This window comes from Coregonus clupeaformis, chromosome 29, assembly GCF_020615455.1.
Source record: "Coregonus clupeaformis isolate EN_2021a chromosome 29, ASM2061545v1, whole genome shotgun sequence".
Taxonomy (NCBI): Eukaryota; Metazoa; Chordata; class Actinopteri; order Salmoniformes; family Salmonidae; genus Coregonus; species Coregonus clupeaformis.
The window spans coordinates 22648934-22674549 of record NC_059220.1 but is presented as its reverse complement, the minus strand read 5'-3'; the positions used below and the strand labels follow the sequence as shown (position 1 = coordinate 22674549).

General features: G+C 45.7%; 1 protein-coding gene across 1 annotated transcript in view; it reads left to right on the top strand.

The window, feature by feature from the left end:
* The window catches only part of LOC121544864 (BTB/POZ domain-containing protein 7-like), a 45552-nt gene extending 20016 nt beyond the window's left edge, over nt 1–25536 (top strand). Inside the window, exons 3-11 of the mRNA XM_045209127.1 lie at nt 641–1777; nt 19195–19403; nt 19930–20005; nt 20302–20462; nt 20611–20754; nt 20899–21088; nt 21192–21370; nt 21531–21932; nt 22059–25536. Of these exons, the coding sequence (XP_045065062.1) occupies nt 641–1777; nt 19195–19403; nt 19930–20005; nt 20302–20462; nt 20611–20754; nt 20899–21088; nt 21192–21370; nt 21531–21932; nt 22059–22817 (3257 nt within the window). The 3' untranslated portion in view covers nt 22818–25536. The remainder of the gene's footprint in view (nt 1–640; nt 1778–19194; nt 19404–19929; nt 20006–20301; nt 20463–20610; nt 20755–20898; nt 21089–21191; nt 21371–21530; nt 21933–22058) is intronic.
* Nucleotides 25537–25616: the final 80 nt, after the last annotated feature.

Below are 25616 nucleotides of genomic sequence, written 5' to 3'. Positions count from 1 at the left end.
TTTTCTATTTGGCAGTGCTGCCTCTGACGCAAGCGTCCCCTCTCTCCAGCCAAACATCACTGCTATTAGGGGTAGTTCATTTGTGTATGGGTGGACTGCATAAGACTACAGAGGAGGGGGGACTTTCCTACCCCCAGACTGACACAATCCAAAACGTTGTAGTCCATGTTCTACTTGCTGTTGTCCTCTAATTCCATCCATCCTTTAATCAAAGTCAGCTTTATTAGCATATAGACCCCTTGATGCTTGTGATGACATCTGATGGGATTTTGGTAATGATGGCCTGTTCCTTAACACAGACAGTTGAATTATCTGTGAAATGAGACTAGGGCATTAGATCAAGGGAGTGCCAAGCATGCTATGGGGGAGTTAGAGGAGACTGGTGTGTCTAGACTGCCAGGTCAAATGGCCGGCCTAGGAGGAAAGACCGCTTGGGTTTAATATGGTCATGATTTCAGAATAGAATAGGAAAACTGGATGATATCAAGCCCTAGGAATTGACTGCATTTAGAAAACAGCTGTGGAAAAACAAGATACATGTATCATATTAATAAAATCCTTCTTGACTTCTTTCCCGTTTTAAAAAACAAAACAAAAATATTTGAACCAGCAGACCTCTGTGTTATGTTATGTGTTGCAGGGACGTCGTCATACTCCCAGCAGGGCTATGGCTGGGAGTCCAAGCTGTACAGCCTGGAGCAGGGTCACGACAAGCCCCATGACAGGAAGAAGAAGAGCCTGGGTCTGGCCACCCTCAAGAAGAGGTTCATCAAGCGCCGTAAGTCCAGCCGCTCTGCCGACCATGCCCGCTTGATGCGGGAGCTCCTGTCGGGGTGGGATGTGCGTGATGCTAACGCCCTGGTGGAGGAGTACGAGGGCACATCCTCCCTCAAGGAGCTGAGCTTCCATGCCAGCCTGGCACGGGCCGAGGCACCCAGCCTGCAGCGTGACCTGGCTGCCCTCTACCAGCACAAGTACTGCACCGACTTGGACCTCATCTTCCAGGACACCTGTTTCCCCGCCCACCGCGCTGTGCTGGCTGCCCGCTGTCCCTTCTTCAAGACCCTGCTGTCGTCCTCCCCGGGGTATGGCGCCGAGGTCCTCATGGACATAGAGACGGCAGGCATCGACGTGCCCATGTTCTCTGCACTGCTGCACTACCTGTACACAGGGGAGTTTGGGGTGGGCGGGGCGGAGGACGCCAGGCTGCAGAACGTGGACGTGCTGGTGCAGCTGAGCGAGGAGTTTGGTACGCCCAACTCCCTGGAGGCAGACATGAGAGGGCTGTTTGACTACATGTGTTACTACGACGCCCTGCTCAGCTTCTCCTCTGACGCGGAGCTGGTGGAGGCCTACAGCAGTGGGGGGGCTGGAGGTGGCGTGGCCACAGGGGGCGGCGGGGGGCTGGGCTCCCCAGACGAGGACCTGAGGGCCCACAAGGCCGTGCTCTCGGCCCGCTCACCCTTTTTCAGGAACCTTCTGCAGCGGCGCATCCGCACAGGGGAGGAGATGACTGAGCGCACGCTCCAGACACCCACGCGCATCGTGCTGGACGAGTCCATCATCCCGCGGAAGTACGTGCGGGTCATCCTTCATTGCATGTATACAGACTTGGTGGAGCTGGGGCTGGTGCTGAGGGGGAGCCCCTCGGCCGGGAGCCTGGGGGAGGTGCAGGTCCTGATGGCCGGGGGCAGGGGAGGAGCCAGCACCCGCACTGAGGAGGCCATGGAGCTCTACCACATCGCCCTCTTCCTTGAGTTCAGCATGCTGGCACAAGGTAAGCTACTGTATCAACCATCCCTGTCCTGTCTGTCCTGTCCACAGTCACACTCTGGCTCAGAGTGGATATGAATGAATGGTTCTCAGTAGAGAGCTGGTGTTTACATTCAACCTGGTGGTACATGTCGAGTTCATCCCAGATCCCTTTATAATCTGTCTAGTGTATGAGGATGAATGGTAGTCTGGGAGGCTGCCTGTAGCAGTCAGTGAGAATATGCTTTGATGCTTTAAATCCTTTTAAATCGGGTCTGCTAAGGTGAATAAATGGGCTGCGTTATGAATTTGAAAGTCAATCTGTCATGCTAGGAGTGTTATTTTAATGGCATGGGTTTCCATATGATATTGCTCTTAGCTCTGTGACAGTATGGGTCTGACTGGGAATGGATATCCTTATAGAACTGCATCTCTGCATGCTGAAATCTATCATAGGTTAGCAGGACAGGAGTGTGAGCCAACATCAAGGCTTTAATGTAGACTGGGCATTGGCACAACTGAAAAAGCTAGCTCAATTGATCCATCCATGCCCATCCATCCCTATAATTCAAGGGTGGGCAATAATTTTGGTGGAGGGCCACACAGATTTTCTTTTGGGTACCGATTTGTTTGTCAAAAGCAATTTGCGGCCCATTATAATTTCAACATATTTCTATGTAGTTTTAGATGTTCAAGAGTGGCCTAGAGTGTTTTTTAACCCAAAATAGTAATTTACAAAAAGATGTACAGTAAAACTTAAATTAATAGCCCGGGCATTTATTTGCTTCAATCACTGAACACAACATTAGAGACGGGCTTCTATTTGAGCCAGGCGCCTGTTTTCCTTAATGCACACAGCTTTTGCTCATTTGCATAGTTAATTGTTTAATTCCAGCATTCACTTCCAGCATTTTAATACATTTGTTGATTTCCTGCACGAATTTATCATTTACACACTGTCCTGTTTATGTAGTCTTAGTATGCGTCTGTTTTGAGATTTTCTTATTTTTTCTTGACAGAATTATTATTATTCTCGTCTTTGACTGTGCATTTCTGGCAGTTCTTACTTTCGCCACTAGAGGGCGATCAGACGATTTCTGGGGGTCTGTTAGTGGTGCAAGAGACAGCTGTTTGTTCACCCGCATCCGCCCGCAATTGCTAATAACCCATCTGCAACTGCCAGACTATATGTGAAAAAATGAAGATCTGAGGCCCGCAACTGACCTAACCCGCTAATATAGAAAATGAAAGATTTTTTGACGGGGTGCAGGATTTTTTTTGCCTGATTTTAAGGGCCGTCCACACCAAGGACGATAACTATAATGAATAAGAAAATATAATTAGGTGTAATTCAAGTGAACAGGAGCGTTCACACTACAACAATAACTACAAAGAGTGGAAAACTATAAGGAAAGATATCGTTTGGATCACTTTCAGAGCGATTTGTATTTTTTCCCTGTCCCTCCGAAGATAAAACATTGACAACCAATCAAAACGCATTCTATTGAAGCTGTCTAGGTGCGTAAGGCTGCTCAGAGAGAAGAGAAGGCAGAGTGCACGGTAAGCTTGCCTGAATAACTGGGCATGTGTGAGCGTATTGGTGGCCACATTAATTATAGGACGACTTGGGAGAATGATAATCCCCGACAAACAGCGCACGAGAAGGCAATATTTTCAGATGGTAGGTTTATCTATTAACGCCGATACATCCTGACAAAATGCACACTGACTGGCCTGCTAATGTGCCTTTCTGGACCTAAACTGTCGAGAAAAGATCCATTACTGATCCAAATGGTTGCCTAATCAGGCCTAGGCTAGATTATTATTATTTTGGAATGAAACATGCATTCAAAACGCAGGTCTTTTTAGCGGTTATTGAAAGGGCATATATTCACTGCAGTTTACAGCCTAGACTATAATTATTTACTCACTAGAAATAAATCATAAAATGCATTATTGGATTGTGTTGTTATAGCCTAGGTACGTATGGGTGGTCCTCTGTAGCTCAATTGATAGAGCATGGCGCTTGTAACGCCAGGGTAATGGGTTCGATCCCCAGGACCACCCATACGTAAAAATGTATGCGCACATGACTGTAAGTCGCTTTGGATAAAAGCGTCTGCTAAATGGCATTATTATTATTATTATTATTATTATTATTATTATTATTATTATTATTATTATTATTACAGTGAGGGGAAAAGGTATTTGATCCCCTGCTGATTTTGTATGTTTGCCCACTGACAAAGACATGATCAGTCTATAATTTTAATGGTAGGTTTATTTGAACAGTGAGAGACAGAATAACAACAAAAAAATCCAGAAAAAAGCATGTCAAAAATGTTATAAATTGATTTGCATTTTAATGAGGGAAATAAGTATTTGACCCCTCTGCAAAACATGACTTAGTACTTGTTGGCAATCACAGAGGTCAGACGTTTCTTGTAGTTGGCCACCAGGTTTGCACACATGTCAGGAGGGATTTTGTTCCACTCCTCTTTGCAGATCTTCCCCAAGTCATTAAGGTTTCGAGGCTGACGTTTGGCAACTCGAACCTTCAGCTCCCTCCACAGATTTTCTATGGGATTAAGGTCTGGAGACTGGCTAGGCCACTCCAGGACCTTAATGTGCTTCTTCTTGAGCCACTCCTTTGTTGCCTTGGCCGTGTGTTTTGGGTCATTGTCATGCTGGAATACCCATCCACGACCCATTTTCAATGCCCTGGCTGAGGGAAGGAGGTTCTCACCCAAGATTTGACGGTACATGGCGCCGTCCATCGTCCCTTTGATGCGGTGAAGTTGTCCTGTCCCCTTAGCAGAAAAACACCCCCAAAGCATAATGTTTCCACCTCCATGTTTGACGGTGGGGATGGTGTTCTTGGGGTCATAGGCAGCATTCCTCCTCCTCCAAACACGGCGAGTTGAGTTGATGCCAAAGAGCTCGATTTTGGTCTCATCTGACCACAACACTTTCACCCAGTTCTCCTCTGAATCATTCAGATGTTCATTGGCAAACTTCAGACGGCCCTGTATATGTGCTTTCTTGAGCAGGGGGACCTTGCGGGCGCTGCAGGATTTCAGTCCTTCACGGCATAGTGTGTTACCAATTGTTTTCTTGGTGACTATGGTCCCAGCTGCCTTGAGATCATTGACAAGATCCTCCCTTAGTTCTGGGCTGATTCCTCACCGTTCTCATGATCATTGCAACTCCACGAGGTGAGATCTTGCATGGAGCCCCAGGCCGAGGGAGATTGACAGTTCTTTTGTGTTTCTTCCATTTGCGAATAATCACACCAACTGTTGTCACCTTCTCACCAAGCTGCTTGGCGATGGTCTTTTAGCCCATTCCAGCCTTGTGTAGGTCTACAATCTTGTCCCTGACATCCTTGGAGAGCTCTTTGGTCTTGGCCATCGTGGAGAGTTTGGAATCTGATTGATTGTTTCTGTGGACAGGTGTCTTTTATACAGGTAACAAACTGAGATTAGGAACACTCCCTTTAAGAGTGTGCTCCTAATCTCAGCTCGTTACCTGTATAAAAGATACCTGGGAGAAATCCAGAAATCTTTCTGATTGAGAGGGGGTCAAATACTTATTTCCCTCATTAAAATGCAAATCAATTTATAACATTTTTGACATGCGTTTTTCTGTATTTTGTTGTTGTTATTCTGTCTCTCACTGTTCAAATAAACCTACCATTAAAATTATAGACTGATCATGTCTTTGTCAGTGGGCAAATGTACAAAATCAGCAGGGGATCAAATACTTTTTTCCCTCACTGTATGATCATTTTCTTGTCCCTAAAAAGCTTACTCAGTTGGAGATTTTCGGGCTGCGTGCCTGAGGGGACTTGGAGCGCAGCCTGGGGAGCATACTATCCTAGGCTACCTGTCATTTCATAATCTGATTTTTTAAAAATATGTACTTTGTAAATTCATTGGGTATAGGCTATTCACTGCAGTATTAGGCCTAATATTTAGCTGATGAATGATGGGTTGCATACACTTCTAACTTAGGCTACACATCGCTACCTACATTTCTACGTCATTTCAACCCCAAAAATCTAGGTGATGACATTGAATCAACGTGGAAAACTGATTGGATTTGCAAAAATTCATCAACATAAGGGGCATTTCGTCATTTTTACATCTAACAGTTGAACTTAAATCCAATCACATGGTGACTTTTTGGGGGGATTTCACTTTGAATTCACATTAGTTGTATTCACGTTAGTTGAATTCACGTTAGTTGAACTGACGTCTGTGCCCAGTGGGTTCTCTATGTGCCATTACGCACCTGGCCTCTCCACTGCACCTCAGCTACAGCCATTCCTCCTAGCTCCTGGAGTCCCAGGAAAAGCTAGACTACAATAGCTTGTTGTACATTTAATTCAAGCATTTTATTTACTACTAGCCTATCAAGGAAATATTTCAGCTTGCTCTTGCTTGCTGAATGTAAAATAGGGGAGTTTGAAAGGAGAGGGAGAGCGTGCGATGGTGTGATCAAAATACACCATATGAGTAGCCTGCTAATGTACCTTTCTGGACTTTGTAAACTGTCGAAAACAGACCCAAACTGATCCAAATGGTTGCATAATCAGGCCTAGGCTGTATGCAGTTTTTTCGGCATGAATCATTCAGAACAGGACGTTAGCCTACATCACTGCAGTTTACAACCCTAGACAATAATTATTTACATTTTTACATTTTAGTCATTTAGCAGACGCTCTTATCCAGAGCGACTTACAGTTTGTGAGTGCATACATTTATTTTTATTTTTCATACTGGCCCCCCGTGGGAATCGAACCCACAACCCTGGCGTTGCAAACGCCATGCACTACCAACTGAGCTACATCCCTGCCGGCCATTCCCTCCCCTACCCTGGACGACGCTGGGCCAATTGTGCGCCGCCCATGGGTCTCCCGGTCGCAGCCGGCTACGACAGAGCCTGGATTCGAACCAGGATCTCTAGTGGCACAGCTAGCACTGCGATGCAGTGCCTTAGACCACTGCGCCACTCCAAATGTAAGCCTAATAAATAGTGGAGCTTTGCGTGCCCGACTGATGCAGAGCGCAGCCTGGAGGAACGCACAGATGTACCATTTTAATAATTCAAGTTTTTTTCTTGCACTTTGACCGGTAAATATTTATAGCCTTACTATTTAGATAATGAGTGGCCTAATATATCTAGCTAATATTTAGCTTCTTACTTCAGCTACACATATAAAGCCACTCTCTTCCAGCTGTTCCTGTGAAACAATAGCCTGTAGGCTACCCAAGACTCTCCACTATTCCTCTTCATGTGAAATCCCAGGAAAAGCTATAGGCTACAAAAGATATATAGGACATTTATTTATACTAGGCCTAATAGCCTTTTTGTGGAGAGAAGCAGGCTTGCTCTTGCTAATTGCTGAATGTAAAATAGGCCTAGGAGAGCGAGTGCATTGGTGTGATCACTTTGGCCAGTGATCATAAGATTGTTGCACTGATTCATTGCAAATGGTTGCACAGGACATACAGAGAGATGAGCACAGTGAAAAAGAAGATCCAAATGAAAAATCGAAATCACTTGAGCAACGAGAGGCAAGCAATGACATGATGTAAAATATGCTCAGACTAAACAGCGTTTGTTGAATTGCTACATTTAAATATGAGTTTCTACATTATGTACATTGAAGTATCATTTGCAGTTGTCACTATGACAATGAACACACCCTGAAGCACTGAATGGTCTGTGTTACCGATGTGCTGGACATTTTTATGTTTGTGCTTTTCTATTTACCAATTTCTATGTTTGTGCTTTTCTATAAACCAATTTCTGTGTTCATGCAAGTGACTGATTGAATGAACCCTCACTATCAGTATCTGCAATTTGGCAGTAAGCCCAGACCCTTCTTTTGATATCTGTTTCAAGGTCTCAGCTTAGAGAAGAAGCCTCGTGAGGTATTGGTCTGTCACATGCATGACCCAGTATTGGTCAGTCACATGAATGAAGCTAACGTTAATTATGAATTAATTATGAATAAGCTAAATCATGCAAATATGACTTGTCTGCAGTATAGAACAGAACTAACGGGACTGCCCCGTTAGAGCTTCTGACAGACGTTCACTATGGTGCATTTAGTTTGTTGGAACCTCTCCAGCGCGCTGACAATAAACAATGATTCATTTAAGATTGACTTTGAGTGTCCCTGTGTAAGAATTTCCACGACACCACCTTATTAATAGGCCTACAGTGTGCAGTAGGATGCGTTGATCAGTTAATTAACAGGTTTGTATGATAAATGGTCCGCTGGTGTGGATGCTCGCCAATGTTTATAGTTATGTATAATTTATCGCTATAGTTATCGTCCTTGGTGTGGATGGCCCTTCAGATATGTTTCTGCTTATATAATTTCCAACATTTTCGTAGGCTTTGTTAGTCAACATGTCTGTAATTAGATACATGCAGCTTCTCTTCTGTCATTATATGTTGCCCTAGAAGACTAAATAAAGCCTTGCTCACCAGAATAATGTCATAAATGATAGAATGAATGCTTTAATCTAGTTGACATTGGTAAAGTTGTCTCTGTCATCTCTGCTTCTTTCACGGGGCAAAGACGTTTATGGACCGTGGAGAAATGCAATTACAAAAAAAAGACTGGAAAGATTTTCTGTGCAAAATGTCCAAATGACATCAGTTTGACCAGTTGTAAGGAAATGGAAAGCTGTGAAAACGACCCAACGTGTTTCTGATAAGATTTCAGTTTGGCTTGGATGCATATTTTATTTTATGTGGTTGAAATACAATCCGCTTTTATGATTCTGATAAAGATAGCACCTCTACAGATGGTATCTAACTGCGCATTCTCTCAAGATGCTGAAAAAAAAGAAATCATATTTCTCCACTCCTGTTCCCAAGTCAAAATGTAGCCTACATTTGGTGTATAATTTTACTGCAAGAAATGCTTAATTCTGCAGGAGTTAATATTAAGGCTATGTGAGAGATTATAGACCTACAGTCAGTGTCCAGATTTCAGTTTCCATTTAACCCGTCTGAACAGTAGGCTACAGTTCCCTTGATGTGCAATAGGCCTATTTGAAGTCCCGTCTTGTGACTGTCGAATTTGTATACCACCTCACAATCAGCACACATAACATAGGCACTACTATCATCCTCTTTTACCACATCTTTCCCAAACATGACTTTTCTGGCACCTCCCTTCTCTTTATTTTCAACTCTCCATTTCACAGCTTTTCTCTTAATGAATTAAACTCCGACATTGTCGTTTTTGCCTCCGTGGATCGACTTTTTCTGCCCGTTCCCAAAAGCATTTGGCGATTGTCGTGAAGGCTATTTGGCACGCGTAAAGTTAGACCCTAAAGCTTAAGGCTTACACACAAATGCCAAATAGCCTAAAAAGAATGAATGCAGTCTATAGATATAAATTGCACAATAATTATGCATTTATGGATTTTGTAAGGTATTGTTTTCTCTTTTATTCAACCCACCACCCACCTGCCCTTCATCCACACAATATTTCATGACCCTAAACCCCCCCACACTGCGGATATAACCACGGGGACTGCGGGCTATGAGTCAACCTGCTCATCACTAGGGTCTGTACTCCGAAGTTGTTGACTGACTTTGTGCTTGCCATTTAGCTAGTAGTTGTCAGCTATTTGAAACAGGCGTTTATTTGCGCTGAAATGTGTGCCATTACCCGGCTATTAAAAGGGACAGGTAGCTATTTGAGACTCCAGCGTTTACTTGAAGTTTTATGCTACAGGGCTATATATATATATATATATATATATTACATGACCAAAAGTATGTGGACACCTGCTCGTCAAACATCTCATTCCAAAATCATGGGCTAAATATGGAGGTGGTCCCCCCTTTGCTGCTATAACATCATCCACTCTTCTGGGAAGGCTTTCCACTAGATGTTGGAACATTGCTGCGGAGACTTGCTTCCATTCAGCCACAAAAGCATTAGTGAGGTCAGGCACTGATGTTGGGCAATTAGGCCTGGCTCGCTGTCGGCATTCCAATTCATCCCAAAGGTGTTAGATGGGGTTGAGGTTAGGGCTATGTGCAGGCCAGTCAAGGTCTTCCACACGATCTCGACAAACCATTTCTGTATGGACCTCGCTTTGTGCACGGGGGCATTGTCATGCTGAAACAGGAAAGGGCCTTCCCCAAACTGTTGCCACAAAGTTGGAAGCACAGAATCATTTAGAATATCATTGTATGCTGTAGCGTTAAGATTTCCCTTCACTGGAACTAAGGGGCCTAGCCCAAACCATGAAAAACGGCCCCAGACCATTATTCGTCCTCCACCAAACTTTACAGGTGGCCCTATGCATTCGGGCAGGTAGTGTTCTCCTGGCATCCGCCAAACCTAAATTCGTCCGTTGGCCTGCCAGATGGTGAAGTGTGATTCATCACTCCAGAGAACGCGTTTCCACTGCTCAAGAGTCCAATAGCGGTGAGCTTTACACCACTCCAGCCGACGCTTGGCATTGCGCATGGTAATCTTAGGCTTGTGTGCGGCTGCTCAGCCATGGAAACCCATTTCATGAAGCTCCCGACGAACAGTTCTTGTGCTGACGTTGCTTCCAGAGGCAGTTTGGAACTCGGTAGTGAGTGTTGCAAGCGAGGACAGACGATTTTTACATGGCAGTCCCGTTCTGTGAGCTTGTGTGGCATATCACTTCGCGGCTGAGCCGTTGTTGCTCCTAGACGTTTCCACCTCACAATAACAGCACTTACAGTTGACCGGGGCAGCTCTAGCAGGGCAGAAATTTGACAAACTGACTTGTTGGAAAGTTGGCATCCTATGACATTGCCACGTTGAAAGTCATTGAGCTCTTCAGTAAGGCCATTCTACTGCCAATGTTTGTCTATGGAGATTGGATAGCTGTGTGCTAAATCTTATACACCTGTCGGCAACAGGTGTGGCTGAAATAGCCGAATGGACTAGTTTGAAGGGGTGTCCACATACTTTAGTATATAGTGATTTTTTGTTTGTTTTTTACTCAAACCTCCCGCGGGCCAGATTGAATGGGCTCGCGGCCAGATTCGGAGCCGTATGTTCCCCACCCCTACTATAATTCCTGGGGCTGTATTCTCCATATATCCCCATCTCAAATTCCCTGCTTGTTTTGGTAAAATAGCGTTTTTGTCATTTGCAGACATTAGGCCAGTTTAAATTGAAGAAAACTGGAGTGTTTCTCTGCCCTCCCTCCCAGTAACAGATTGCTACAGGCAGGGGGTTGTAGAGGTCTCCAGTGACAGACCGTCTTATTGATACACAGCTCTGCTGAGCAGAGAGCCAGCCAGCTCTGCTGTCAGGGCTCCATCACTCCTTTATTTATCACAAGACAGCAGCCCTCCATCTCTCCTTCGCTCTCCCTCTCTCTGGCTGCTGTCACTCTCAGCACTCTGAGTTGACCCCCAGAGCTCCCTAGAATGTCAGATGAAGACGAAAGCGGAGCTGTTGTCAGTTTATTACCATCACCTCCCTTTCCAATGAGAGATGGTGTTTTAAACCTGAGGGGGGATTGCTCTCTTCATGACTGTGAGGTTCAGTTTAATATAAATGTACTAAGTCACGCATGGGAGGCATGTTGTTTCTCACCTCCGCTAGGCAGTGGTTATGATTATGTGTGGTGTGCTGCTAACAGAGACCCCTCACACCTTTCTCTGACAGCTGAGTGACAGGTTGAGTTATTTGAAAAACTTGCCTCTCCGTCAAAATAAGCCTTGAAATAACGATATAGAGGACTGAGGGTGATGTGGCAAAGAATAGCGTCCGTATGCCCATCTGTCTTCCACAGCTACATTCCATCTCTCCTGGAGATCGGTGTGGTTTTCACTGTATTACAGATTCAATAGTAAAGTCCCTGATTATGGCCATTGCCCACCCACTCCATCCTACAGGCACAGGGATTAGTGTATTGTGAAAGTGGTCTCTGTCACGCTACTGTCACTAGCAGCATCACAGACAGGAAACGATGTACTATTGGGCCGTAGAGAGGATTAAAACCTCAATCTGTCAGACAACAAACACATGTTAATAACAATAAAAATGTTATAAAGCGTTTCATGTAAATCCCAAAGTGACTATTAAAAGAACATAGGACACAAAGTCACTGCACATGATACACAAGACTAACACGTGGAAAACTGAAGAATTGATAAGGGGTTGGGGGAGTGGAGTAGTGCAGTCAGAAGACCCTGTTTGCCTGTTATGAAGGCACAGTGGAAGAGATGGATCACACACACACACAGCTGGCCAGATCCTCCTCCCCCTCCCTACGTTGTGCCTCTCAGGGTCGCCAAAGCAGCTTAGCACCAGGCAAACTGTCATCCCTTCAAACCTCCCCTCCCTCTACTCCAAGCCCCTACTTTAGGGTATTTATATCCCCTCTCTTCTCTCTCTCTCCCACAGAGAAGCAACATCAGTTCTCATGAAACCCCATGTTGTGTGGGATGGTTGTGGTGTATCAAGGCCCTCTATTTACTTCAATACTTTTTCATCTGTCCATATTCATTTTTTTATTTCCTGTCCAGTGTCAGAGTTATCCTCCTCTCAGTGACACCCCTTTTAACATGCACCCGCACGATTGCACACACACATGTAATAATACACTGCTCAAAAAAATAAAGGGAGCACTTAAACAACACAATGTAACTCCAAGTCAATCACACTTCTGTGAAATCAAACTGTCCACTTAGGAAGCAACACTGATTGACAATAAATGTCACATGCTGTTGTGCAAATGGAATAGACAACAGGTGGAAATTATAGGCAATTAGCAAGACACCCCCAATAAAGAAGTGGTTCTGCAGGTGGTGACCACAGACCACTTCTCAGTTCCTATGCTTCCTGGCTGATTTTTTGGTCACTTTTGAATGCTGGCGGTGCTTTCACTCTAGTGGTAGCATGAGACGGAGTCTACAACCCACACAAGTGGCTCAGGTAGTGCAGCTCATCCAGGATGGCACATCAATGCGAGCTGTGGCAAGAAGGTTTGCTGTGTCTGTCAGCGTAGTGTCCAGAGCATGGAGGCGCAACCAGGAGACAGGCCAGTACATCAGGAGACGTGGAGGAGGCCGTAGGAGGGCAACAACCCAGCAGCAGGACCGCTACCTCCGCCTTTGTGCAAGGAGAAGCAGGAGGAGCACTGCCAGAGCCCTGCAAAATGACCTCCAGCAGGCCACAAATGTGCATGTGTCTGCTCAAACGGTCAGAAACCGACTCCATGAGGGTGGTATGAGGGCCCGACGTCCACAGGTGGGGGTTGTGCTTACAGCCCAACACCGTGCAGGACGTTTGGCATTTGCCAGAGAACACCAAGATTGGCAAATTCGCCACTGGCGCCCTGTGCTCTTCACAGATGAAAGCAGGTTCACACTGAGCACATGTGACAGACGTGACAGAGTCTGGAGACACCGTGGAGAACGTTCTGCTGCCTGCAACATCCTCCAGCATGACCGGTTTGGCGGTGGGTCAGTCGTGGTGTGGGGTGTCATTTCTTTGGGGGGCCGCACAGCCCTCCATGTGCTCGCCAGAGGTAGCCTGACTGCCATTAGGTACCGAGATGAGATCCTCAGACCCCTTGTGAGACCATATGCTGGTGCGGTTGGCCATGGGTTCCTCCTAATGCAAGACAATGCTAGACCTCATGTGGCTGGAGTGTGTCAGCAGTTCCTGCAAGAGGAAGGCATTGATGCTATGGACTGGCCCGCCCGTTCCCCAGACCTGAATCCAATTGAGCACATCTGGGACATCATGTCTCGCTACCATCCACCAACGCCACGTTGCACCACAGACTGTCCAGGAGTTGGCGGATGCTTTAGTCCAGGTCTGGGAGGAGATCCCTCAGGAGACCATCCGCCACCTCATCAGGAGCATGCCCAGGCGTTGTAGGGAGGTCATACAGGCACGTGGAGGCCACACACACTACTGAGCCTCATTTTGACTTGTTTTAAGGACATTACATCAAAGTTGGATCAGCCTGTAGTGTGGTTTTCCACTTTAATTTTGAGGGTGACTCCAAATCCAGACCTCCATGTGTTGATAAATTTGATTTCCATTGATACTTTTTGTGTGATTTTGTTGTCAGCACATTCAACTATGTAAAGAAAAAAGTATTTAATAAGATTATTTCATTCATTCAGATCTAGGATGTGTTGTTTAAGTGTTCCCTTTATTTTTTTGAGCTGTGTATAATAATATGCCATTTAGCAGACGCTTTTATCCAAAGCGACTTAGTCATGTGTGCATACAGTGGGGAAAATAAGTATTTAGTCAGCCACCAATTGTGCAAGTTCTCCCACTTAAAAAGATGAGAGAGGCCTGTAATTTTCATCATAGGTACACGTCAACTATGACAGACAAAATGAGGAAAAAAAATCCAGAAAATCACATTGTAGGATTTTTTATGAATTTATTTGCAAATTATGGTGGAAAATAAGTATTTGGTCAATAACAAAAGTTTCTCAATACTTTGTTATATATCCTTTGTTGGCAATGACACAGGTCAAACGTTTTCTTCACAAGGTTTTCACGCACTGTTGCTGGTATTTTGGCCCATTCCTCCATGCAGATCTCCTCTAGAGCAGTGATGTTTTGGGGCTGTCGCTGGGCAACACAGACTTTCAACTCCCTCCAAAGATTTTCTATGGGGTTGAGATCTGGAGACTGGCTAGGCCACTCCAGGACCTTGAAATGCTTCTTACGAAGCCACTCCTTCGTTGCCCGGGCGGTGTGTTTGGGATCATTGTCATGCTGAAAGACCCAGCCACGTTTCATCTTCAATGCCCTTGCTGATGGAAGGAGGTTTTCACTCAAAATCTCACGATACATGGTCCCATTCATTCTTTCCTTTACACGGATCAGTCGTCCTGGTCCATTTGCAGAAAAACAGCCCCAAAGCATGATGTTTCCACCCCCATGCTTCACAGTAGGTATGGTGTTCTTTGGATGCAACTCAGCATTCTTTGTCCTCCAAACACGACGAGTTGAGTTTTTACCAAAAAGTTCTATTTTGGTTTCATATGACATTCTCCCAATCCTCTTCTGGATCATCCAAATGCACTCGAGCAAACTTCAGACAGGCCTGGACATGTACTGGCTTAAGCAGGGGGACACGTCTGGCACTGCAGGATTTTAGTCCCTGGCAGCGTAGTGTGTTACTAATGGTATGCTTTGTTACTTTGGTCCCAGCTCTCTGCAGGTCATTCACTAGGTCCCCCTGTGTGGTTCGGGATTTTTGCTCACCGTTCTTGTGATCATTTTGACCCCACGGGGTGAGATCTTGCGTGGAGCCCCAGATCGTGGGAGATTATCAGTGGTCTTGTATGTCTTCCATTTCCTAATAATTGCTCCCACAGTTGATTTCTTCAAACCAAGCTGCTTACCTATTGCAGATTCAGTCTTCCCAGCCTGGTGCAGGTCTACAATTTTGTTTCTGGTGTCCTTTGACAGCTCTTTGGTCTTGGCCATAGTGGAGTTTGGAGTGTGACTGTTTGAGGTTGTGGACAGGTGTCTTTTATACTGATAACAAGTTCAAACAGGTGCCATTAATACAGGTAACGAGTGGAGGACAGAGGAGCCTCTTAAAGAAGAAGTTACAGGTCTGTGAGAGCCAGAAATCTTGCTTGTTTGTCGGTGACCAAATACTTATTTTCCACCATAATTTGCAAATAAATTCATTAAAAATCCTACAATGTGATATTCTGGATTTTTTTTCCTCAATTTGTCTGTCATAGTTGATGTGTACCTATGATGAAAATTACAGGCCTCTCTCATCTTTTTAAGTGGGAGAACTTGCACAATTGGTGGCTGACTAAATACTTATTTTCCCCACTGTACATTTTTACGTATGGATGGTCCCGGGGATCGAACCCACTACCCTGGCGTTACAAGCGCCATGCTCTACCACAAGGCATAAAGGCATGCTCACCCAAGTGCCGAATGAGCTGGGAAGACCCATGATTTCATTTCCATGTGACAACCTTAAGTGACCTCAGCTGCCTGTCAGAGACCTGGGTAGCTGCGAGCTATCTCAGGAGACACTTGGCAGGCTGATGTCAGGGGCTGAAGTGGAGCTCTGTCATCTGGCAGTCTCTTCCTTCTCCTCCGCTGTGCCTCCACTGCTTCCCCTCCATCTGGTTGAGCGGAGGCCAGGCCAGGGTACACTTTCACTGGAGGTAGGAGTCAATCTGAGAGCCTCTTTCCCATCAGCAATTATCTACTTTATTAGCCCCCTAGCCAGAGGAGATCACTCACTCTTTTACTCACTCTCACTTAAGTGATATTAAAAGCCTTATACATTTTTCAAGCACAGTGAGCGTGATGATAATGAGTGGCTCAGCACACAATGTAGATTTTCTCTCTACTTCTTCTCTCTTTACACACACACACACACACACACACACACACACACACACACAGAGTAATGACTAATCTGTGGAGACCTACGGCCCATTACAATCATAATTCATGAGCGGTTAGTTTTAGTCATTGATTAATACGATGAATGACCACACCTCCGCACCCCTTGAGGGGAAGTAAATAGTGTTAGTCAGTCAGTCTTCAGAGCTGATGTGAAAGTGTTAAGAGTGGTAGTGAATGGGATCTGAATTTAAATCTAAACTTGCCATTGTATCTACGAGGCTGTGGCTAGGCGCTGTGTGTGACTAACTGCCTTCCATTAGGAGAATCAGTCAGCTGTTATGTTATGATTTAAGGATAAGTCTTGGTCTGTGATATTGCTGTCTGATCAAGTAATTTCTCTGGTTACAGGCAGAGCTTGACCTATGACGTGAGTGAACCCTAATGCAATTGGACCAAGAGAGACTGAATCTCCACAGAAATCAGTCCAGTAGTGTTTTTGTTAGCCTTGGGCCTACTTGTGTTCTACGCAGAGAGGGATTTCCAGTTGCTCCTGGGAAGAACTTCAGCTTATCGGTTTACTTAGAAGTTGGACTTAAACCTCAGGTGGTCGGAGCAGAGCCCATCATTCTGTTTTAGTCTCTCCTACTTCCGTTTTGTTTGAGACAGCGAAAAATTAAGCGCTAGGTCCTTGAGTAATCAGACATTATTCAAGTCCACCACAGTGTTTACAGGTCCTGAGTGCGGCTGATGTTTTAAGTGTGTCTGGAAATGTTGTGTTCCATAAACACAGAGCTCCAAATAAAAACAGCAAGACAAAATGCCTCAGTTATTGCAGTGTCAAAGATGTGGTTGCCATAACACTCATGTTGATATTCTTGTCAGTCTACTAGGCTTCAGTGAATGCATAGTGCCACCCGCGGAGGAGGAGAGGAGAGGAGGGGAAGGAGGAAGGGGGAAATGGCTTTAGTATTACATATAATGCTGATTCTAATCTCCGGCTCATAATAAAAGTGCAGAGCTTTCTTTATAAGGCTGAATGGTGCTGTGAATTCTAATGGGCTAATAGAGAACAGAGCCGTCTGCTTTCATGTGCTGCTTGTCGCCAATTGGGAATCTTTACCTTTCAAAGGAACGTGTGTGTGTCTGTCTTTGTCTACCCCTGCTCAGAGTGCGAGCAGAGAAATGCAGAGATATGGATAGAATGAGAGGGATACGGTCGTCACTAGTTACCACAGCCATAAAGTCATAATTCTGTCTAAACCCCGCCTATTTCTACGATTTATATTCTTAAAATCAGATTTTAAACCTAACCTTAACCACACTGCTAACCATATGCCTAACTCTAATCTTAAAAGGTTATTTTTATTTTCATAAATGTTTATGATATAGCCAATTTAGACTTTTGGCTATGGTAACTTGTGACAACTGAGGGATACAGAGAGTGGGAGGGAGGGAGGGAGGGAGGGAGGGAGGGAGAAGTGTGGAATCCCTCTTCTAGGCTGTTTATGGGAGATAAAAAGGCTAAATGCCTGTGTCCACGTTTTAACTTCATCTGTCCACTTAACGACACAGGATTTCCATCCTGCATTTAAAACACTGTGGGGTCTGCTTTGCATCTCTCTGCCTAGCTAATAAAAGTAAAGGAAGGGACCAAACATGTAGGAAAATGTAGCTTTAAGTGTGTGTGTGTGTGTGTGTGTGTGTGTGTGTGTGTGTGTGTGTGACAGTTGAAGGGAAATAAACCTTTTAACGGCCAAAGCAAGAGGGCAGGAGTCAATTTCCCAGAGTGCATTTTCAAGCAGTTTCAAAGGCGAAAGGCAGTGCAGCAGATCTCACACAGCCCACAGATAAGAGTCACATAGGAGTGCTGGTACTAGAGCTCATACCCCAGCTAAGCCCAGGGCAGGGCAGGCTGCTCTGCTCCACAAGCCCCATACAGAGCCAGCAGCAGCAGGGCCAGGGCTGACCAGTATCTCTGTCTGTCTCAGAGGCACACTGTGTGGCTCTATCACTGGCATCACACTGCCTCATTTCCACTGAGTTGACTGTCAAAAAGAAAAGCCAAATTATTGATGTACCCTTGTGGACATGTACTAGTTTCCTATCTATGTTAATAGAATTTGAATGTTTGATGTTTATTCTGCTTCTATCTCGATTGCAAACAGCTTCTATCTCAAGGCCATCAGACTGTTAAATAGCCATCACTAGCACATTAGAGGCTGCTGCTGCCACTAGTCACTTTAATAATGTTTACATATCTTGCTCTACTCATCTCATATGTATATACTGTATTCTATAATATTCTACTGTATCTTAGTCCATGCCGCTCTGTCATTGCTTGTCCATATATGTGTATATATTCTTAAATTCCATTCCTTACTAGATTTGTGTGTATTGGGTATATGTTGTGAAATTGTTAGATATTACTTGTTAGATATTACTGCACTGTCGGAGCTAGAAGCACAAGCATTTCGCTACACCCGCAATAACATCTGCTAAACACGTGTATGTGACAAATAACATTTGATTAGATTTACTATGACTGCCACTATAGCCATTTCTGAAATTCCATTTCACCCCAGATTTGTTCCAAAAAAGCTCCAGTATATCAGGTACCTAATTCATAAACCTTCTGTGACTTTGAATGAGTTTTTGATGAACGTGTTTGTGCATGTTTCCTGTGTGGATGTGAACACATGCATGTGTGCTTATATGATGTGTGTGTCTGTGCAGCATGCTTCCATCTGGCCGCTGTGTTTACTCAGTGTGGTGAATGGGAGGTAGAGCGACTGGAACACATGAAGGTATCAAAGGCATTTCTCTGGGGTTGTGTCTAACAGAGTTAAACCACTGCCTGCTGTTCTGGTATGTGCTCTTATTTAGGAAACGCAGGGAGGGGGGTTGTGGTGCAGGGGGCCAAGGGGAAGGGGGAGAGCTCCCCATGGTGGTGAATAGGAGGGAAACTACTGCAGCCATCTGAATGGCTCCAGAAGTGACCGCTGTGTGACTGTATTGCGGGATATTTATGGTTCAATTAAATATCTTACTATTCCCAGGCTGTGAGGACATCGTGGTGGAGAGCCTGTCCCTGGACTCCCTGGTCCCCATCCTGAAGTGGAGCTGTCAGCCTTACGGCTCCAAGTGGGTCTATCGCCAGGCCCTGCACTTCCTGTGTGAGGAGTTCAGCCAGGTCATGACCTCTGACGTACTCTACGAGCTTAGCAAGGAGCACCTGCTCACCGCCATCCAGTCAGACTACCTGCAGGTGACCACTGCTGTCTGTGTGATTGGACTGAATGCATTTACCAATGATGTTATCCTGTCTAAATTACTCCATTTGTTGTCAGTGCTTTGATTATAATGGCTGACAAAATAAATATGTAACTGCATCTTTTTATGTATTTTCACCCCTCCAGTTCTCACGCAAATCTGCGAGACAGCTAGGGCATGATTGGTTTGATAACATTATTTAGTGAAGTGGCTTCACGCACACACATGCATAAACCCAAACACACATAGTCTGGAGCACAGACAGTGAGAACATTCCCTGGAGGCATTGCCTTCAAGCTGAGCTCTGGTCTGCTCTGCTGTGCCAAGCTCCCTGGGTGTCACACAGGATGGCTGAGGTGAAACGCTGTACTCCAACCAGACAAATACAACACTCGGCCACAACTACACCGTGTCACACCATCAACCACAAATGCAAGCATCCTCACTGCAATGTTTAACCTTGTCATTACTCGTTTCCTTCCCTATCACCATCCCCCAATCTTCCTCTCTCTCTTTCACAGGCGAGTGAGCAGGACATTCTCAAGTACGTTGTGAAGTGGGGCGAGCAGCAGCTTATTAAGAGGATGACAGACAGGGGTAAGATAATACACCTCATAATTACCCTCAGAGCAGGCCCCCTAATGGCTCTGGGAAAATACACTCCAAAGGGCTATAAAAGAAGCCAAGTTTTATCCTTAAAATGGGAGACTGAAGCACCTCAATCGTAGATTGCAGTATTTTGTTTTTGTGTGACTCTGAACCCGACTGAAAATACTGTATCATAAAACAATAATGAGTCTAGTGTGTGTGTGTGTGTTGGCCGTACTAACCATAGAATTACAAAAATAATCACTACTAACTGTGTGTTTTTTGCGGCTGGTTTCTTTTCCCAGAGCCCAACGTGCTGAGCGGGACGGCCCACAGTGTGAACAAGCGGGGGGTGAAGAGGAGGGACCTGGATTTGGAAGAACTGAAGGAGATCCTGTCCCCGCTGCTACCCTTCATCCGCACCGAGCACATTCTCCCTGCCAACAGCGACGTCCTCTCTGACGCGGTCAGTAGTCATGGATGATGCGTCATATGTTGGCTTCAATACAGTTTCTGCTGCCAATACATAAAGTGCAACCTATCTATCATGTTGACTGACCTGTCCCTCTAGGTGTGTTCTCTTTAAATCATCCCCCTCCTCTTCCCGTCCACAGACGAAGAGGGGTCTGATCAGCACACCTCCCTCGGACATGCTGCCCATGACAGAGGGGGGCAAGGCCAATTCTTGGTTGCGACAGAAGAACGCTGGCATCTACGTGCGGCCCCGCCTCTTCTCTCCCTATGTAGAGGAAGCCAAGGTAGGACACTCAGCATTGAGGGGTTAATGACGATCAGCACGGTTAACAGAGTGCAGGTTATCTCTGTTCGATCTCGTCTCTCTAAGAGGGTTTGGGTCAGGCCGAGGTCGGACAGACTCCTAACCCGTCTCCTTCTCCCATCAGTCTGTGCTGGATGAGATGATGGTGGAGCAGACAGATCTGGTGCGTCTGCGTTTGGTGCGCATGTCCAACGTGCCTGACACCCTCTACATGGTCAACAACACCGTGCCACAGTGCTGTCACATGATCAACCATCAGCAGATGGCCAGCAACCAGACCACCGTCCCATCCGTGGTGGCCAATGAGATCCCAGGTTAAAGGAGAAGACTGGTGCCAATAAGGAAGCCATTTTGTATAACATATTAGTAACATTTACATGGTCCACTAATCCTCTGTGTGTCTGTGTGTCCTGTCAGTACCCAGACTGGCGGTGGTGAAGGACATGATCCGGAGACTGCAGGAGCTGAGGCACACAGACCAGGTCCAGAGGTCCTACGCCCTAAACTGTGGCGAGGGGGCCACCGTCAGCTATGAGCTGCAGTTGCGTGTGCTGAGGGAGTTTGGCCTGGCAGACGGAGCCACTGAGCTACTGCAGGTGAGAGGAAACACCCTTGGGTACAGGGAGGACCAGGTCTGAGAATGTAACCAGGCTGTAGACTGATAGAGACTTCGTGTACTATGCTGATGACTTGTATGTGTTGTAGTTGAAGACCATTTAGATGCTAATGCTAAATCTTTTGTTTGTTTATTCTCAGAACCCTTACAAGTTCTTCCCTGAGGAGCGTTTTGGAGACGAGAGTCCGGTTCTGGCCCTGCGCCAGGCAGGACGTTGTCGGGTCAACAGCAGCCCAGCGATGGACAGCATGTTCTCAGACCTGGAGGGCATGGCTGGGTTTCACCCCCCGCTGCCTCCCCCTCCACCCCCGTACCACCCCCCTGCCACCCCCAGCCATGCCCAGCTGAAGGGGGCCTGGAGGCCCCATGTGCCCATCCCACCCCCCACCCGCTCCTTCTCCTACCCCTGTAACCGCACCCAGCTCCAGCTCCACGCCTCAGCCAAGCATGGCAGCCCTGACTACCCCTCCGCCCCCAGGCCTCCACCTCCAGACTGCACCAACCCCCAGGCCATTGGCCGAGCCCTGCTTGCAGAACCACAGGTGAAGATCCACATGTCATGCTGTGTGTGTATTGCTTTTGGTCATTGTAGCTGTAGAAGTGTATTGTGCTGTGTTCATGTATAGCTCTAACTAGCTGTGTTTGTGTGCTTCTGTTTGTCTCTCCAGCTGAGCATGGAGCCTGTGATGAGGGAGTTCATGCCTGACATCGCTCTGGGCGTCTCTGTCATGACCCTGAGGGAGCACCATATGGGGGACGGTCACAACCCTCACCCTCATGGCCCCATGGCCCCCCCGACTCCACACCTCCCCCCCGGACCCTGTCCCTCAACTCGCCTCAGCCTCAGCCATGGCCACGCTCATTCCTGTAAGAGGCACGCTCCAGAGCCCAAGCTGGAGGCCCAGGCAGAGTTCCCTGACCTCTACGACTTCTCCTGCCGACCAGCCACCCCGACCTCCAGCCACCCCCTGGGCCCCTTCGCAGGGCCAGACCTCTACAGCCACAGCTCCTCCAGCAGCTTCCCTCCCTCCTACATGTCTGACACCCAGGGACGAACAGCCGAGGCACGCTCTGACCCCCTGCGCCTGGACGTGCTGGGCCTGCCCCCCCAGCGGCTAGATGGAGCTCTGGCTAATCCCTCTAGTTCCCAGGCCAAGGCAGGACATGTCCCTAGAGGACGATCAAACAATGAGACTGACCTCACTCACGGCCTTGGCCACTTGTGGGGCTCCGCTAGTGGAAACCTAGACGGGTATGAGGAGCGGCCATCGGCCCACAGTGAACCCCAGGAGGAGATGGGGGTTACTGGCGAGTCCACAGGGTCAGGGGCCCAGCAGCCTCATAGAAATAGTGTTAGCGAGGAGGCTAACAGAGACCGCAGGTCGCCTAACAAGCCTGACTACCCTTACAAGAAGTCAGCACTTTAACCCCTGGGGAGGAGTGGGGGTTGAGTCGTCAAAAGGGAAAGGTGGGGGAAATGACCCTCCTCTGTCATGGACTGCAGAACACTAATGAGTGTGTGAAGGGGTGGCTAATGATTTCTATTTATAGATTGTGTGTGTAAGTATCCCACCTCCTCCAGCCCTCCCTTTATGACATAGTGCTGTCTTCACCTCACGTCTCCTCTGATTGCTACAGACAAGCAGCATCAGGTCTGTAGGTTAGAGAAACAGCAGTGACTGTAGTGTTGCTGTCAGACTGTTGAATTGAAGCTTGCTGAAGCCAACCTCAGTGCTGCAGTTTTACAATATCATTCCAGCAGTACTGTTTAGGAGGGGTTTTGCCTATTTTCCTTGAGCCTTGTTACACACAAAGGTTTGTTGTAACCTCTTAGTTGTGGGAGTCAGGAATTAAGATCATATCATGACGATAATAACAACGATGTGTTATGATCGTAACAATTGTGTAATATAGATCAAATATGTGCTGAGGACGTGTGATATACATAAGGACTGTAGTCATCACCATATACTTTACCTGGGAGATATATACATAGGAACTCAGTATAAACTAGTGAACACCAGCACATAGCTCCAATCAGCGTTATCTTCATGATAAAATCATGGGAAAACGTCTATTTTCTTGCTCCTCTCATTTGTATTTCCTCTCTCTTCCTGTAGCATTCCTCCAGTACGTACCTCACCTGATTGGTAACATTTGATTTCCCCTTCCTGGTGATGAGCACTAGGCTCAGGCTGGTTTGGATCAGGCAGGAAGGGGATCAGACAGGAAGTAGGTCTGTGGAGGCTGTCATTGTTCTCTCTGGATACCGCTGTTGTCTTCTGGTTCATTGTTTGTGTCCAGAACTTACCAGTGCTGCTTCTGCACAGTCTCTGGCTTTTATATTCTCACAAAAGCATGAGCCTAGGCTTTTCAGAACGAGACAGGAGAGTGAGGGCATAGGTTCATGACTGAGGTACACTGGGAAAGATAAGGGTGCCATGGCAACTGTTGTACAGTGGTGTGTGATTGAACGAGCTAGTCAGGTGTTTGTATTCAGCTGAACGTGTGTGTGGTTGTATGTGTGTGTAGTTTCGTACTCCCAGGCAACTGTTTAAACAATATCAGTACTGTAGACTCAGTATCCATCTTTAATCAGGTCTGTATTTACATATCAACACAAGGCTCTGAGATGATTAACCAGAGACCGACCATAGAATGGTATGGTCAATATGCTTGAAACCACCTTGCTCTTTCAATGGAATTAACAATTAGAAGCCTTAATCCACTTTTTGAAATGACCATACGGGATCCATCACAAGCGTGATGCCACCACTGGCTCTCCTAGTTGTTAGTGTCACTCTTCTGTTCACACTCTAAACACACACTCCATTCCAATGTCCTTAGTCTAATGTTCATTTCGGTTGTTGCCATGTACTACGTGACCACCATCACGCCCCCTTTTTGGCCAATCCTGGACCTGCAAAGACCTGCTTTTTCTCTCTCTCTACTATCAGAGGTTATGGCATACTGTATGAGAGCTACTGGGCCTGTTGCTACAGAAACCAAAGTGCACACATCCGAGCCTGTAAGATCAGCCACACCGGTCTCTCCTATGACAAACTGAAAAACCCATGATACGTACATAGGCAACATTGCACTGTAGGAACAATCCATTTCACATGGGAGCAGGGGGGAATATGAACAAATTAATTTAGAACAAAAGGGATCCAGAACACCTAAATCATTCTTAAGTAAATAAAATTGTATGGCTTCCATCACCTGCATTCTACCATTCAGAAATCCTGAGCATTGCCTGTAAATAATAATTTGATATACTGTAGAACAGAAAGCCTTGTCATCATTACATCTTAGTGGCTTTAGATTAATTATTCAGCTGTTTTGTAGCTGTGGAGGACTAGTGTGAAGTTGTTTAGCACCACATTTCACCTAGAAAGGTAGTCTGAAAGATGGTCAGACTTTTTGTATTTTAGTTCTTAAATGTTTTGTTTTAGGAAAATTGTTTAAAATTGTTATTGGTGTGGAATACCATGATTGTGTAGATTTTATACATTTTATTTCTAAATCTAGCACAGGATTTTTTAATTAGCACAGGAACATGTAGATGATCTGTAGATATTCGCTCTGCCATGTAGTAATGGAGTTGCCGGGCAGAATTTAAAAAAATATATATCCAGTTTGCTTCTTAGGGAAAAATGCAAAACTTCAGATTCCTCATGTTCATGTTGGTTAGTTGCTTTATTTTCCAGGACAGTGTTCCCATTGAATAAAAAGCCTCCACATTCTATTTTTGCTCTTTGCTGTAGAAGTCAGTGCCTTCCCCTGCCAGAGACTGGGCTTTTGTTGGAGAAGTGACTTTGATATCCTATGCAAGCCTTTTCTACAAGCTTACCAACCTGCATCAAATAGTCCTTTGTAAAACTCATGTAGCTAATTCTTTGTTTACATCGTGTTTATTTTTTAGGTACCTTTGAAATTGAACCCTCTGGAACTGTGATTGGTTATTTGTTGAGAACTTTATAATCTAACAGGTTCTTTGTACTCGTTTGATCTATATAAACACTTCTGTAGATTCCTGTACTAAGTTGCATTTAGTTTCACTGGTTCTATTTTTCTACTGTTACCTCAAAAGGCGCATAACAGTGATGAACTTGGGCATCTTTGAAATAAACTGCTTCAATATAATTCTGGGCTGTGTTAAGTAATTGAGTTCAACCTAGAGTAACAGTGAGTCAGGCATCTAAGAAGTACCTTCTGGTATTTGG